Raw genomic sequence first — 15,830 nt, 5'->3', positions numbered from 1 at the left:
GTTCCCTCAGCCTGGCCTGTGCCCGCTTGCAGTCTGGGAGCCCTTAGGGGATGTCCGACTGCTGCAGAGGCGGGAAAGGCTCCCACCACTGCCACCACTGCTGCGCTCACCAACTGTGAGCCCATTTTTGGCTGAGTGGCGCGCCCCCCTGTGGGAGCACAGTGACCACCAGGGGGCAGCTCCTGCATTGAGCGTTTGCACGTCATAGCAACTGGTTGTTCCGCCTTTTGGTGGATTTGCATATTAGCCTTTTATCATATAGGATAAGCTCTTGTTGGAATGATGCTAACACATCCCCAGGTTTGACAGACAAGGAGACTAACATCCACTAAGGTTGGTGGCAGAGAGGAGCTCCTTCCTCTCTCCCCATTTTACAGATGGAAAAGCTGAGGCCTAGAGAAACCCAGTGAGGTCCCTAAGGACACACAGTGAGAACTGGGATCCAGGTTTCCTGGCTCCCAGCCCAAAGGGGAGACAGAAGTGGGTGTGGGGCCTATCTTGCCTGGGGAGGGACAGCCACACTGACCACATTTGTCTGTCGGTCCCATAGGCCCGGGGAGAAGGAGAGATGTCCAAATCCCTGTGGTTCAAAGGCGGGTGAGTAATGGAGCTTTGGGGGGTGGGAGGAAGTTTTGAACCCAGAGCTTAAGGCCAGTTTGTATCATAGCCTGAGGCCAGCAAAGGCTGGGAGAGGTTCCATTTATAGACAGGGCAGAGATTGGGCAGGGGTGAACTAATGGAACCACTGTCATAAGGCACTCAGGAGCCAAAGATAGTAATATGTTGAACCCTTACAACAAACCCATGGTGGGGGCCACTACTCTGTTTTACAGTGGGGAAACTGAGTCCAGAGAGGACCATGCCTTGCCTTGCCTTGCCCAAGCCACTCATAATTCAAAAGTGCTTCCCCCAATGTGAGATAAAGGAGAAACCCATTTTCCCCGCACCGCCCATCTGTCACCCTGGAGCGAACTTTTTGCTTTGGTTCTGTGTTTAATAATCTCAGATTATTGCTACGGCCGCTGGCACTTCCATTGGCAATAGTCATCTGGGCCCTGTGATGTGTCTAAGTGGTTAGATTATCAGCCTGTGGACCGAAGGGTTGTGGGTTCAGTTCTGGTGAGAGCACATGCCTGGGTTGCAGGTTTATTCCATCCGGGCACGTGCACGAGGGAGGTAACCAATCGATGTGTTTCTCTCACTTTGATGTTTCTCTTTCTCTCTCTCCCCCTCCCCCCTTCCCTTCCACTCTCTCTAAAAAAACATCAGTGGGAGAAAAAAATTAATCCTTTGTTCTTAAACGGAGCAATTTGTCAGATCTAACTTCTTAAGTTACTACTTTTTAGGGGTGTCTTTTTCAGCCTTTGGATGGTGAGGTTAGAGGATGCAAAAGGTATTTTTAAAGTACACTCATGTTTTTAAAATAGCAGCAGGCGAGTGACCTGCTTCCCTCATAGGTCTTTTGCAAACAGAGACAGGCGCTGTGATTCCCAGATGAGCAGGGGAGCCCCGGACTCGGGGTCTGAGATGTGTGACTGACAGAGGAAGCTCTCTCGGGACACCTATGTGACAGGCAGGATCAGGCCTGGGAGCAGCTTCAGCAGAAATGTCGTTCAGGAGTCGCCAGGACGCTGCCTGATTTTGCAGGCGGCACTGGAGCGTGAATTGCACCCCAGAGCTTGTCCAAGAGTCATTGGCTGCCAGGCATCTCTCTTATCGGTCAGTCATTGGCCAGTGAGAACCTTGTGGAGAGGAGCCACAGCCGAACCTTCTCAGGGATGAGCACCCCTCTCAGGAAAGAGGATTCAGACAGGCCGCTATGGCGTCTGCCACAGGCCTCACTCAACCCTCCGGCTACTGCAAAACTGTGAGAGACAAGAACACAAACACGTTTCCAGCTCCCTCATTCCCATGGGAGTTGAAATCACTTCTTCTAGGGTAGATTTCCAATAAAGACACACACACTGGTGCACCGACCCCTGCACCGAGAAGTCTGGTTCGATTCCCGGTCAGGGCACATGCCCAGGTTGCGGGCTCCATCCCCAGTAGGGGGTGTGCAGGAGGCAGCTGATCAATGTTTCTCTCTCATCGAAGTTTCTCTCTCTTTCCCTTCTCCCTCTCCCTTCCTCTCTCTAAAAATCAGTAAAAAAAAAAAAAAAAAAAAAAAAAATCCACACATTTTTATAAAAAGGAAAGATTTCCTTGATATTTTTATATATTATTTAGGATTGCCTTAATTCAAATTTTCACTAAATATGGGCGCCTGAATCATCTCCCCACCTCCCAGACGAAGTTGAGGCCCAGTGTCTTCATTTCCTGGGTCTGCTGTGACAAACGACCACAAACGGAGGGTTTAAAACAACAGGAGTTTATTTTCTCACAGTTCTGGAGGCCAGAACTCACTCCCTTGACAGCTGTAGGAGAATTTCTTCCTTGCCTTTCCAGCTTCTGGTAGCTGTCAGCAAGCCTTAGCATTCCTTGGTTTGTAAACGTGTTGCTCCAACTTCTGCCTCCATTGCCACACCTCTGCCTTCTGCTTGTGTGTCTGTCTTTATAAAGACACCAGTCATGCCCTAACCGGTTTGGCTCAGTGGATAGAGCACTGGCCTGCGGACTGAAAGGTCTCAGGTTTGATTCCGGTCAAGGGCATGTACCTTGGTTGCGGGCACATCCCCAGGATGGGGTGTGCAGGAGGCAGCTGGTCGATGTTTCTCTCTCATCGATGTTTCTAACTCTCTTTCCCTCTCCCTTCCTCTCTGAAAAAAATCAATAAAATATATTAAAAAAAAAAAAAAGACACCAGTCATATTGGTTTGGGGCCCATGCTACTCTGGTATAACCTCATCTTAACTAGTTACCTCTGCAATAACCCTCTTTCCAAACCGGTCATATTGTGAAGTCCTCAGCATTAGGATTTGAATGTATCTATTGGGGGGACACACAATTAAGTTCTTGATACTTGTGAAATCGCACGTCCTGCCCCAGCCTCAGGTGACGTCTGTTGGAGGAAGGGAAACTTTCGGGGCCCTTGACGTCCTGTGTGTGTCTTACAGCCCTGGAGGGGGTCTCATCATCATCGACAGCATGCCTGACATCCGCAAGAGGAAGCCCATCCCACTCGTGAGTGACCTGGTACGTGCCTTCGCCCCCCCCCCCCCCCCCCCCCCCCCCCGCAGCCCTAGTGCTCAACCTGTGCAGCCAGCTGCCCATGGCAGACCCGGGCCTGGGGGCGGCCAGGCCTTCTCTGGGACTAACATAATCTGATTTCTGCCCCATGTGCTGCGCGGACACTGCAGGCCATGGTGAGTGAGTGATGGTGACCGGGGCCCCCACGTCCCCTTCCCAGACCCCTCCACTGCCATCTTCCCACTGGCTCCACCCGTGGGTTCTGAGGAGGGAACCTTGCCACGTCCTAGTTCATGGGAGGGGGGGGAGGGGGGAGCAGGCCACTCGCCACCGTGGTTCATGGGGTGGCTGGTGGTTTTGTCTGTGGCTGGTGAGCATGGCCAAGTCCGGCCCAGGGTGGTAGGGTGTGGGTGAGTCAGGGGTGTGGGGCTGCTCCCCCTCCAGGCCCCTTCTAAACTGGAGCTCCTGTCATTTTCCGATCCTTGGCTGGTTCTGCTCCTGCTGCTGTGACCTGTGTCTTGTTCCCCGTGACTGTGGATCCTGCTCTCCGCCACAATCCATGGTGTCGATCAACCCCCTGGCTCCCCTGGTGTTTTCCCACCCCAGTCCCTGGTCCAGTCCAGAAAAGCCGGCATCACATCCGCCTTGGCCTCCAGCACTTTGAACAACGAGGAGCTGGTGCGTGGGGTTGTGGGGGGGCTGAGCTGGGGGCTCCTGGAGGAAGAGGAAGAGGGTGTGGCAGGGACAGGCCCTCCCTCTCCAGGGTTAGGTCGCTCAGCACCCGGTTAGCACCCTCTGTACCCGGGAACTGGTGGATTCCGACCCCCTGGGCGACGGAGGGACTGGGACTAGACCAGAGTCTGCACCCGGTGAGGGTATGGCAGACAGGGCCCCGGCGAGGACTCTGCGCCCCACGCCGCACCCTTCCCTCCCCGCAGAAAAACCACGTTTACAAGAAGACCCTGCAAGCCTTAATCTACCCCATTTCGTGCACTACGCCGCACAACTTCGAGGTGTGGACGGCCACCACACCCACCTACTGCTACGAGTGCGAAGGGCTGCTGTGGGGCATCGCGCGGCAGGGCATGCGCTGCACCGAGTGCGGCGTCAAGTGCCACGAGAAGTGCCAGGACCTGCTCAACGCCGACTGCCTGCAGCGTGAGCGCGGGCGCGGGCGGGACTGAGTGGGGGCGCGGGGGGGCCATGGGGCGCGGGGGCGGGACTGAGTGGGGGCGCGGGGGCGGGACTGAGTGGGGGCGCGGGGGCGGGACTGAGGCGGGGCGCGGGGGCGCGGGGCGCCGGCGGGGGCGAGACTGAGTGGGGGGCGCAGGCACGGGGCGGGACTGAGTGGTGGGTGGGGCTCCGCGGAGGCGGGACCGGCTGGACTGCGAGACGGGCTTGAAGAGGGGCGGAGCCGTGAGCGGTGGGGGCCGCGGCAGGGACTGGGGGCGAGGGTTAGGGCGGGACTCCTTTGGGGGGAAGGATGGGGAGGAGAGGAGGGAAAGGGGGGTGAGAGAGTCGGAGAAGGCTGGGGCGGGGCTCAGGCACTGGCTTCAGGGCTGGGGCGGGGTTCATGAGACACCCATTCCCCTGGAGAAAACGGGTCAGGGTTAGCTCAGCGGGAAGGGTGCTCAGCGTCAGCGGAGAGACACAGGGAAGAGGGGGTCTTGGAGGGGGCCGGGGACTCAGAGGGGCCGGTTCTGAGGGTATAAAGCCCGGCGGGAGGAGGTATTGAGAGAACAGTAGGAAGCTCCAGCTTTGGGGGTTATTCACATGAAGCCCCCACGGTTTGAAGTGCCCGCGGCAGCCGCGGAGGGAGCCCTGGAGTTGGGGTGCTGGCTCCGCGAGTGCTCCCCGACCGCGCCGCCGTCGCTTCCGCAGGGGCGGCGGAGAAGAGCTCCAAGCACGGGGCCGAGGACCGGACGCAGAACATCATCATGGTGCTCAAGGACCGCATGAAGATCCGGGAGCGCAACAAGCCCGAGATCTTCGAGCTCATCCAGGAGATCTTCGCTGTGACCAAGGCCGCGCACACGCAGCAGATGAAGGCGGTCAAGCAGAGCGTGCTGGACGGCACGTCCAAGTGGTCGGCCAAGATCAGCATCACTGGTGAGGCCAGCAGGGTGGCCACCGGCCCCTTCTTCCCAGCCCTCGGGCTCCCTCCCAGGCCCCCTCCTTCCCTTGGCTGCGCATGCTGGAGCGTGTCCGTGGCGTTCCCAGGTCCACGTGCGTGTGCGTTTGTGCCCACAGGTGGACATGTATGTCTCCAAACGTATGTGCATGGCACTCTAGCTGGGTGCCTCTGGATTAGCGCCCCCAGAATCAGATCCCAGGAAGAGGAGTCCAGGGCACATGGTTTGTCTGGGGGCGATCCCAGGAAGCCCTGTGGGCGTTTGCAGGTGAAGCTGGACCAGAATAAGCTCTACACCGGGTCCAACAGCGGCAATGCTGTGGACACCTGGCTCCCTCCCACCTGGGACCCCTAGGAGGCAGGATTGCGCTCCCACTAGTGTGGTCCTCCCCTAGGGCAGTGGTCGGCAAACTCATTAGTCAACAGAGCCAAATATCAACAGTACAACGATTGAAATTTCTTTTGAGAGCCAAATTTTTTCAACTTAAACTATATAGGTAGGTACATTGTTATTAACTTAATTAGGGTACTCCTAAGCTGGCCTTTGCTGAAAACGTCCTCAGTCTGATTGAGGTACGTTCGCTGAGGTCGACCCCTTCCAACTCTCCCATCCACACTCGTCTTGTATAGTTGTTTCGTCTGTCTCCTTTCGTTCATCCTCTCTATATGTCCAAACCATCTCAACATTCCTTTCTCAGTCCTCAACACTACACCTTCTTTCACTCCACAACGTTCCCTAAAATTAACTTAATAAACTTTACTTAAAGTTTTAAGTCAACTTCGCACTGTACGTGTGTGCCCGCACGTGGTATTTTGTGGAAGAGCCACAGTCAAGGGGCCAAAGAGCCGCATGTGGCTCGCGAGCCGTGGTTTGCCGACCACTGCCCTAGGGTGTTTATCCAGGCCCAACCTCACTGGGATTTCCCAGGAGACAGACCCCAAGATGATTTCAGGGCAGATGGGTGTCCAGGAGGTGGTCCCGGGAAGCCCTGGTGGTGGGTGGAGACAGAAGTCTGGGAGCAGGGAGGGGTGTTGCCCTGCAGGGGGCACCAATGAGTAGGTGATTCTGTGGTCAATGGGGGTTCAGTCCTACAGGGGAACTCCCGGGGCACAGTGTGGCGCACACGCCTGAGAATGTCCCACTCTCGGGGTGGCCCTGGGGCTCCTTCCCCGTCCTTCATTGACTGAGGGTTCTCTGGATATTAATTCTTCCGCAAGGTCAGTGTGCCCTCTGGCTCCAGTAACCAGTCCCAGCCCTTGGGCCACATCACAGGTGTCCCCAGCAAGCAGCCCGGAGTCCCTGGAAATGGCTGTTTTGGTTTTTAAAAAATGTATTTATTGATTTCAGAGAGGAAGGGAGAAGGAGAGAGAGATAGAAACATCCATGATGAGAGAGAATCATTGATGGGCTGCCTCCTGCACGCCCCCCCCACTGGGGATTAAGCCCAAAACCCAGGCATGTGTCCTTGGCCGGAATCGAACCTGGGACCCTTCAGTCTGCAGGCTGACGCTCTATCCACTGAGCCAAGCCGGCCAGGGCAAAATGCCTGTTTTCAACATACCTTCTTCCTTGAGCCCACCGTTATATGTCCTATGTGTCTTCCAGTGGTCTGTGCCCAGGGCTTGCAGGCAAAGGACAAGACGGGATCTAGTGACCCCTATGTCACCGTCCAGGTCGGGAAGACCAAGAAGCGGACGAAGACCATCTACGGGAACCTGAACCCTGTGTGGGAGGAGAACTTCCATTTGTAAGTGCCTGCCGGGGCCCCTGGATCCCATGCAGAGCTCCCTGCTGGGGCAGCCAAAGGGGACTCCAATACCAGCCGAGCCAGCTGCTTGACCCTTGTTCCCGCCTCCCCCCGCAGTGAATGTCACAACTCCTCAGATCGAATCAAGGTACGAGTCTGGGACGAAGACGATGATATCAAATCCCGCGTGAAACAACGGTTCAAGAGAGAGTCTGACGACTTCCTGGGGCAGACAATCATCGAGGTGCGGACGCTCAGTGGCGAGATGGACGTGTGGTACAACCTGGGTGAGCAAGGGGAGGGGCCTGCAGGAGGCAGGGAGGGGGCTCCCGGGAGCCAACCAAAGTGGGGAACCCAACTGGAGGGGGAGACACCGTGTCAGAAGGAGTCAGTCCAGGAGCCCAATCTGATGGAGGAGGCAGGGTCTGTGGGCCCCAATCTGGTGAAGGAGGCAGGGTCTGTGGGCCCCAATCTGATGGCGACAGGAAGCACCCCAGGTGAGAGGGCGAACAGAAGGACCTAGGAAGTTCTTAGTTTGGTTTGAGAGGGTGTGGGAGGGACAGAATCTCTGTATTCCAGTCTCATGGTGGGCACAGGGAAAAAGGCCTGGGGATCCTAGTCTGAGGAGAGAGGCACAGACTCAGGAATCCAACCTGAGAAGGAAGATTGAACTGTAAGAATCCAGTGTAAGAGAGGAGGTATCGTTTGGGCATCCGAATCCGAGAAGTGAGCTACAGACCCAAGAACCCCGTCTGAGAAGATGAGTAGAATCTCTGAGCCCCATCTGGTGGGGGACGCAGGCTCTGTCGCTCAGTCTAGAGGTGCAGGAAGAACCCACTCTGAGAGGAGTGAGCAGAGTCTAGGAACACAGTTTAGTTGGAAGAAATCTAGATACTTAGTCTGATGGAGAGTCAGGAAGCTTGACTTGGGGATCCTCGTCTGAGGAGAGAGGCACAGACCCAGGAACCCTGTATAACAAGATGACTAGACTTGGGGAAGCTTGATCTGATTGGGAGTGCAGGCCCTGGGAGCTCCATCTGGGGGAGAAGCAGTGCGTCGGCTCCTAGTTTAGAGAGGGAGATGCAGACCAGGAATTTAATCGGAGTGAAGGAGCAATGTCTGGGATCCTAGTTTGAAGAGAGAGACAGGGCCTAAGGAATTCTAGTCTAATGGGAGAGACACGGTAGACTCTAGAGCAGCCGTGGGCAAACTACGGCCCGCGGGCCGGATCCGGCCCGTTTGAAATGAATAAAACTAAAAAAAAAAAAAAAAAAAGACCGTACCCTTTTATGTAATGATGTTTACTTTGAATTTATATTAGTTCACGCAAACACTCCATCCATGCTTTTGTTCCGGCCCTGCGGTCCAGTTTAAGAACCCATTGTGGCCGTCTAGTCAAAAAGTTTGCCCACCCCTGCTCTAGAGAGTCAATCTGAGGAGGGACGCCCAGGCCTTAATTTCAGGGTGTCTAGGAGCACAATAGTCATGCATACATTAAAATAGCCCAGGGATAGCCCTGGCCAGGCTTGGCTCAGTGGACAGAGTGTTGGCCTGCGGACTGAAGGGTCATGGGTTCAGTTCTGGTCAAGGGCATGTACCTCAGTGGCAGGCTTAATCCCCAGCCCAGGGCTCATTCAGGAATCAACCAATCGATGTGTCTCTCTCACATCGATGTTTCTCTTTCTCTCTTCCACTCTCTCAGAAAATCAATGGAAAAATATCTTCGGGTGAGGATTGACTAACTAACTAACTAACTAAATAAATGCTTTCTCTAAAATAGCCCAGGGCTAGCCTGGGAGGTTCTGACACTACCACCCCTTTCTGCCCTGCAGACAAGCGGACCGACAAATCTGCTGTGTCGGGTGCCATCCGGCTACACATCAGTGTGGAGATCAAAGGGGAGGAGAAGGTGGCCCCCTACCATGTTCAGTATACTTGTCTGCATGAGGTGAGGCCACTGCTCCACCCTGCCTTCAGAGATCACGGTGATCTTCCACATACCTCCGCTCGCCATTTCTGCCGGCCCAGCTCCTCCTTCCTCCTTCCACACTCCTCTGGGCTTCTGAGGCCGTCCCCCAGGCCGTTCTCTCTGCCTGGAAAACTCTTTCCCGCCCATCAAGGTCCACTTCAGGGTCCCCTTTTCTAGGAAGCCCTTTCTGACCTCCCAGCAGACTCTCACTACCCAGCTCCAGGTTTTCCATCTGTCCCATCCCTGAACCTCAAAGTTGGGCTGTTTGGGTCTGCATCTATCTCTTCCAGCTGCCTGGGTATAATTTAATTTTTTGTATGAATAAGTGATTAAAGAGATGAATGAGTGATGAATGGATAAAAAATGGAGGGATGAGTGCATGTGTGTGTGATTGAACTATTGGAAGTATAGATTAATGGATGGGTGAATTTGGGGGTAGTTGGATAGATGAATGGGTGACTAGATGGATGGACAGATAGATGATGAATGCTTGTATAAATTGATGGGGGATAGATGATTGAATGGGTAGATGGATGAATTATTGGATGGACAGATTAAGTTGTATGTAGCAGATGGGATAGATGGGTGTGTGGTTGAATTTGGGGAAGAATAGATGAATTTGGAGGTAGTTGGAGAGGTGGGTAGATGGACGGGTAAATAGATGGGTGAATGAATGGAAGGAAGGGTGAATGGGTAGACAAATAGATGGGTGGGTGGATGGATGGATGTTTTAACTATTGAAAGTATAGAGGTATAATGAGTGAATTTTGGAGTAGTTAGACAATGGATGGGCGAATAGATGCATCAACAGATGGATGAGAGATGAATGGGTAGATTGATGGTTGATTGAGTAGAAGGATGAATTGTTGGATGGACTGATTAAGTTGTGAGTAAATATAGGTGGGATGGATGGACGTGTGGTTAAATTATTAGAAGAGTGAATTAGTGGGTGGGTGAATTTGGGGATAGTTAAGTCGATAGGTGGGTGGGTGACTGGGTAGACAGATGGGTGAGTGAATATATAGGTGGATAGATAGATTATTGGAAGAATGGATGAGGGATAGGTGAAATTTTTGGTAGCTGGATGGGTGAAGGAGTAGATGAATGAGTTAATGAATAAACAAATGGATAGATAATGTAAGATGCCCTACACCTGACCCCTTGTGCCCCCTTGCGCTCTCTGACTCCTTCTCCCTTGTGTTGGCAGAACCTGTTCCACTTCGTAACTGACATGCAGAACAATGGGGTCGTGAAGATCCCGGATGCCAAGGGTGACGACGCCTGGAAGGTCTACTATGATGAGACGGCTCAGGAGATTGTGGATGAATTTGCCATGCGCTATGGCGTCGAGTCCATCTACCAAGCCATGACGTGAGGCTGTAGGCTGGGGTGGACATCAGGGTGAGGTGCAGAAAACTGGGGCAGGGGGCTCACCAAGCGAATACTGGCGGATCTGGGATGGAAGGGGTTCCTAGGAAAAGGAGTCAGAGAGGAAGTGGGTGTGGTAGGTGTTACATAATTCCCCTGGAGGTTAGGGAAGTGCCAGTGCTGGGGACGGCAGTGACAGGGATGAGAGCTGGAGTTAGAGGCAGACATAGGGCAACTCAGAGAGGAGACAGCGAAACTCAAAGGACAGAATCAGGCAGAGGGAAAGGGAATGGTTGGGGGGCTGGGAGGAGTCACTCACGATGCTGTCTTGGAGGCATTCCAGGTGGGGCACAGCGTGTCCTGGCTGGACACCAGGCCCAGTGCTTCCCATTCCCTTCCACCAGCCACTTTGCCTGCCTCTCCTCCAAGTACATGTGTCCTGGGGTGCCTGCTGTCATGAGCACCCTGCTTGCCAACATCAATGCCTATTATGCGCATACCACCGCCTCCACCAACGTGTCTGCCTCTGACCGCTTCGCAGCCTCCAACTTCGGGGTCAGTCCCAGGGGCTGGGGGATGAGGGAGAACCCACACCCGTGCTGGTGAAACCCCATTCAACTCCCAGATTTCCAATGTGGACTCGATTTGCTGTGTGACTTTGTACCAGTCACGTCTCTCTGAGCCTCCGTTTACCCTTCTGTAGAATGGAAACAGATGTTCTAAGGGTTCAGTTCAGTGGTGGATGGGATGCCCTTACTGTAAGCCCTCAGCCAACATGGCAGCCACCTCTCACTGTACACTTGATGCCCAAGTCCCTGCTTCCATCTATCCTCCTCCTCTTCTGCTTCCCCAGAAAGAGCGCTTTGTGAAGCTCCTGGACCAACTGCATAATTCCCTGCGAATTGACCTCTCTATGTACCGGGTGAGAAGTGCATGCGTGATGACTTGCTTACCCCCATACACATGTGTGCCCAGAAGGGACAGCTTCTAGCAGGCGTGCACATGGGAGGGCCCATCTCAACATGCAGAATGTACTCCTCTAACAAGTGTACACATATGTGAGCAGCACCTTCCCCACCTTCTTGGTGCATCCAACAAGACCTCCCAGTTACGTCAAGGTGTTCTCATTGACCCCCAGCTCACTTCCTGAAACTTTGGGGCCCTTGTATCTCCCCTAGAACGCTGTCTCCTATCCTCTGCTAACTTCCTTCCATAACCTCTTCTCTCTTCTCCCTCCCAACAGAATAACTTCCCAGCCAGTAGCCCAGAGAGACTCCAGGACCTCAAATCCACTGTGGACCTTCTCACCAGCATCACTTTCTTTCGGATGAAGGTAAGAAAGGGAACCCAGCCCCATCAGCTCTCCAAGAAGGAGTCTCTAGGACTCTTAGGTCTTAAACAAGTAGCATTTCTCCTGGAGAGCAGCGCCCTTTCTCAGTGACGCTCTTTTTTCCCATTGCTGCAGTGTTTCCTTAAACCCAGAATCACTTGTAGCCACTTCCTGGGCAACTCTTGTCCCAGTTTTACCCATCCATGCCCTCTCCATCCCTCTAGGTGCAAGAACTCCAGAGCCCGCCCCGAGCCAGCCAGGTTGTGAAGGATTGTGTGAAAGCCTGCCTCAACTCTACTTATGAGTACATCTTCAATAACTGTCATGAACTCTACAGTCGGGAGTACCAGACAGACCCTGTAAGGACTTCAGATGAGGCAGGAAGGAATAGTAGACACCCACCAGGCCCTGGCCTAAGTCCCAGACCTGCTCCTTCCCAAGCGATTTAACTGTTCTGAGCCTCAATATTTCCCTCTGTAAAATTAGGTCATTAACCAGCATCTCAGGATTGAGAACGAGATACAAGCTTTAGATAAAATTTAGTTACATGCTTAGTACTTGATACACAATAGGTAGGTGTTCAGTCAATTTGGTTTTAGTTAAACTTACTTGAATTTGATGTAATATAGGATGCCTGGAATTGAATTACTGCTCAATAAATGTTCAGTTAAATTTTTTTAATGATTTTTATTGATTTTTTTTTTTTGAGAGAGAGAGAGAGGAAGGGAGAGGGAGAGAAAGAGAGAAATATCAATGTGAGAGCGAAACATCGATTGGTTGCCTCCTGCATGACCCCTACTGGGGATTGAGCCTACAACCGGGTATGTGTCCTACCCAGGAATTGAACCAGCAACCTTTCAGTGCACAAGATGACACCCAGGGCAAGTAGAATTGATTTTTTTAGTAGAGTTCAGTTTTGGTCATTTCAACTTAATTTATTTGAGATCTTTCAACATGTGTTTATCTACACATATAATGTCCCAGGCTGTCAGAAGGAAAAGATGTATAAATTATAAATTTAAAACCCAGGGGGATTAGCCTCAGGTGTCTCCTACCTCAGCTTGTGTTTCTGACAGGAAGTAACCACATAAGCCGAATTCAGTTCAATTTTATTTCCATCTGTTCATTTACATTCATTTTACTTGAGTTGAAATCAAATTGCTCTCAATTGAATTGAGTTGAAGTAAAGTGGATTAAATTGAGTTTAGTTCAACTATAATCAGTTTAGTCCCATTTATTTCTATTTGGTTGACTTAAGTTAAAATTGCTCTTGGCTAATTAGTGAGCAGCACTGAATTGGATTGAGTTTAATTTAATTGAAGAAAAGTTTATTCATTTCCACTCAGTTGAATTGAGTTGAAGTTGCTCTTGACTGGGTTGAGTTAGAGTCCGAATGAGCTGGGTTGTTGGATTAGGTACAGTGAGTTCAATTGAGTTGGGTTCAGTTGGACTCATTTCAGTTGAGTTGAGTTACCTTCATTTCCATTGACTGACTAAAGTTAGATTGAGTTAGCCAGAGCATGTTAGGTTGACTTGGATTGGGTTGGGTTGGGTTGGGTTGAGTTCAGATCAATTTATGCCCATTCTTTTTAGGTAGGCTGATGTTGATCTTGGAGAAATTGATTAGGCTAAATTCAGTTCACTTTATTTGAGTTAAATTCCATCCAGTTAAGTTTAATGCTGCTCTATAAAGTGTAATTGGCCCAAGTTCAGTTCCACTGAATTAACTCTGAGAACTGCCATCTGTTAAGCTAAGTGGGTATGATTTATGTTCACTTCAGTTCCATTTGGTTTAGTGGGCTTGAGTTTGTTCAACTAAATGCCGGTCCATTCTGTTTTATGAGCTGAGTCTAATTAAGCCTCATTAAGCTGAATAGATGTAAGCTCTGCTTGAGCCAGTTTACGAGTTCAGTCCCTTTCCGTGCCGACCTCCCACCTGAACCGCACACATGTTAATGGGGCCCATTCATCAGCAACCTTCTGCACCTCAATAATGAACTGACTGAAGCCCCATCCCTGGACCCCTTGTAGCCAACATCTCCACTGCCCCATCCAGGCCAAGAAGGGGGAAGTTCCCCCAGAGGAACAGGGCCCCAGCATCAAGAACCTCGACTTCTGGTCCAAGCTGATCACTCTCATAGTGTCCATCATCGAGGAAGACAAGAATTCCTACACTCCCTGCCTCAACCAGTGAGTTGTGTGTCTGTAGTCACCTATCTGGAGGTTATCGTGTATGTGTGTGCACAACTTTGTGTCTAATTATACATAAAGTGTTGTGTATGTGGGGAAAATTGTGGGTGGGCCTATGTCTGGATGAAAAATGGCATAATTTGCAAACATAAACAAAATTGTGTGTCTATACACAATTACTGGTGTAATCAGACATGTATTTTATATGTATTGATTTGTGTGAATAACTGTACATATGTATATAAATTTGTATGTGTGTGTAGATTCATAAGCAACAATAGATAATGTTCTAGTATTTACTGTGTGCAAAATACTCTTCTGAATTTTTTACGTTTAAATTGCATTATCTCTTACATGTGTGGATGACATTTTGTTTGTAGTTGTGGTCTGTGGGTGCAAGTGTGAATTGACTTTAATATACAATATTGTGTATTGTGTGAGACTGTGTGCAGGTTTGGTTTGTGGATTTATTCGTCTGTAGACTTTTCATCTCTTATAGTTTAAAGAGCTATTGTGTTTTATTTCTCCCTGAGGTGAATGCTAGAGAAGCCCCTAACTCCGAGGTGCCATGATCTCTTGGTTACTTAGATATGGAGTTAAGATCAGGGGCATTGGATGGATGGATGGATGAGTAGGTGGATAGAGATGGATGGATACATTGGTGGAATAATGGATGGGTGGATAAAGGGATGCATGTGTGTATGGGTGGATAGATGAATGGATAGAGAAATGGATGGATGGATAGGTGAATAAATTGGTGGAAGGATGGGTGAGTGGATAAAGGAATTGATGTATGTGTAGATGGATGGATAGATGGATGATTGGATGGAGGGATGGAGGGATGGATGGATGGATGAATAGAGAGATGAGTGGGTAAATGGATGGGTATATGGATGGATAAAGGGGTAAATTACCCATCCATGTGGGATATGTGGGTAGAGGCTCAGGAGAAGAAGGGCCTCAATGCAGAGTCACTCAGCAAGTTGGTGACTATGAGGGAACTTGAATACAGTTCCCTCTGCCTGTACTGCACAACTCTTTGACTAGGAAGGCCTAAGTAACCTATGCCATCAGGCTCCTAGCTGTCAAGTTTTCATACTTCCATGACTTTCACCAGGTTTCCCCAGGAGCTGAATGTGGGTAAAATCAGTGCTGAAGTGATGTGGAACCTGTTTGCCCAGGACATGAAGTATGCCATGGAGGGTGAGTCCCCCACGCCATGTCTCCCAACCTGGCTTGAGCAGACAGCTGTGTCTTCTCCAAGACTGTGAGTGCCCCGTACCTTCATGCCTGAGCTCGAATACCAATGATGGCCAGAGTGGGCACTGCCAAGACAGAGGGTGGCAGATCCCCCTGGCTGAGCCACCCCCTTATTCCCTGCTCCAGAGCATGACAAGCATCGCTTGTGCAAGAGCGCCGACTACATGAACCTCCACTTCAAGGTCAAGTGGCTCTACAATGAGTATGTGACAGAGCTTCCTGCTTTTAAGGACCGAGTGCCAGAGTACCCTGCGTGAGTCCCCTGCCCAGAACCCAAATCAGAACTATGGTGCTGACTAGACTGAGCCCCAAGGAGGAGGGCTCACCTACTCAGGGTTCCCTGGGCATCAAGGGCACAGGTGGGGCTCATATCCAAGGTTCTCCATTCTTAGCCATTGGCCTATGGACTCCTGTAGCCAAACAATTAATAATTGTAAGTATCAGGAACTGTGCTGAGCAGTCCTGCATGTATTTTCTCATTTAATCCTTTCAACAATTCTATGAGATGGAAACATCATAATTTCCATATTGTGGATGAAAAAATAGAGGGTTAAATGCTGAAGGATTTAGTGGTGGAGTCCAGATTTGAACCTGGAATGTCTGGCTCACAGGCTGTGTTGGAGAGTGGGTTGGTAGTCACCATTGACTGAGGACCTACTATATACTATGTTGGGATCTCAGAGAGTAAATTTACTTACCCCTGGGCAG

At 51.2% G+C, this 15,830-nt stretch overlaps 1 protein-coding gene across 5 annotated transcripts in view; it reads left to right on the top strand.

Annotated features, from left to right (window-relative positions):
- UNC13A (unc-13 homolog A) overlaps window positions 1-15,830 on the top strand; it is a 65,962-nt gene that overhangs the window by 27,428 nt on the left and 22,704 nt on the right. For all 5 annotated transcript variants that reach the window (XM_036315052.1, XM_036315054.1, XM_036315051.1 and 2 more), the window contains 17 exons: window positions 551-597; window positions 3,054-3,132; window positions 3,297-3,302; window positions 3,733-3,804; window positions 4,065-4,284; window positions 5,008-5,235; window positions 6,864-7,005; window positions 7,123-7,292; window positions 8,838-8,953; window positions 10,182-10,345; window positions 10,747-10,897; window positions 11,196-11,264; window positions 11,586-11,675; window positions 11,897-12,031; window positions 13,729-13,862; window positions 14,980-15,065; window positions 15,249-15,375. In XM_036315052.1, the coding sequence (XP_036170945.1) occupies window positions 551-597; window positions 3,054-3,132; window positions 3,297-3,302; window positions 3,733-3,804; window positions 4,065-4,284; window positions 5,008-5,235; window positions 6,864-7,005; window positions 7,123-7,292; window positions 8,838-8,953; window positions 10,182-10,345; window positions 10,747-10,897; window positions 11,196-11,264; window positions 11,586-11,675; window positions 11,897-12,031; window positions 13,729-13,862; window positions 14,980-15,065; window positions 15,249-15,375 (2,036 nt within the window). The remainder of the gene's footprint in view (window positions 1-550; window positions 598-3,053; window positions 3,133-3,296; window positions 3,303-3,732; window positions 3,805-4,064; window positions 4,285-5,007; window positions 5,236-6,863; window positions 7,006-7,122; window positions 7,293-8,837; window positions 8,954-10,181; window positions 10,346-10,746; window positions 10,898-11,195; window positions 11,265-11,585; window positions 11,676-11,896; window positions 12,032-13,728; window positions 13,863-14,979; window positions 15,066-15,248; window positions 15,376-15,830) is intronic.

The sequence above is a fragment of the Myotis myotis genome, unplaced genomic scaffold (assembly GCF_014108235.1).
Source record: "Myotis myotis isolate mMyoMyo1 unplaced genomic scaffold, mMyoMyo1.p scaffold_m19_p_6, whole genome shotgun sequence".
Taxonomy (NCBI): Eukaryota; Metazoa; Chordata; class Mammalia; order Chiroptera; family Vespertilionidae; genus Myotis; species Myotis myotis.
The sequence above is the reverse complement of the archived record's forward strand: the minus strand, read 5'-3'. Positions and strand labels throughout refer to the sequence as shown.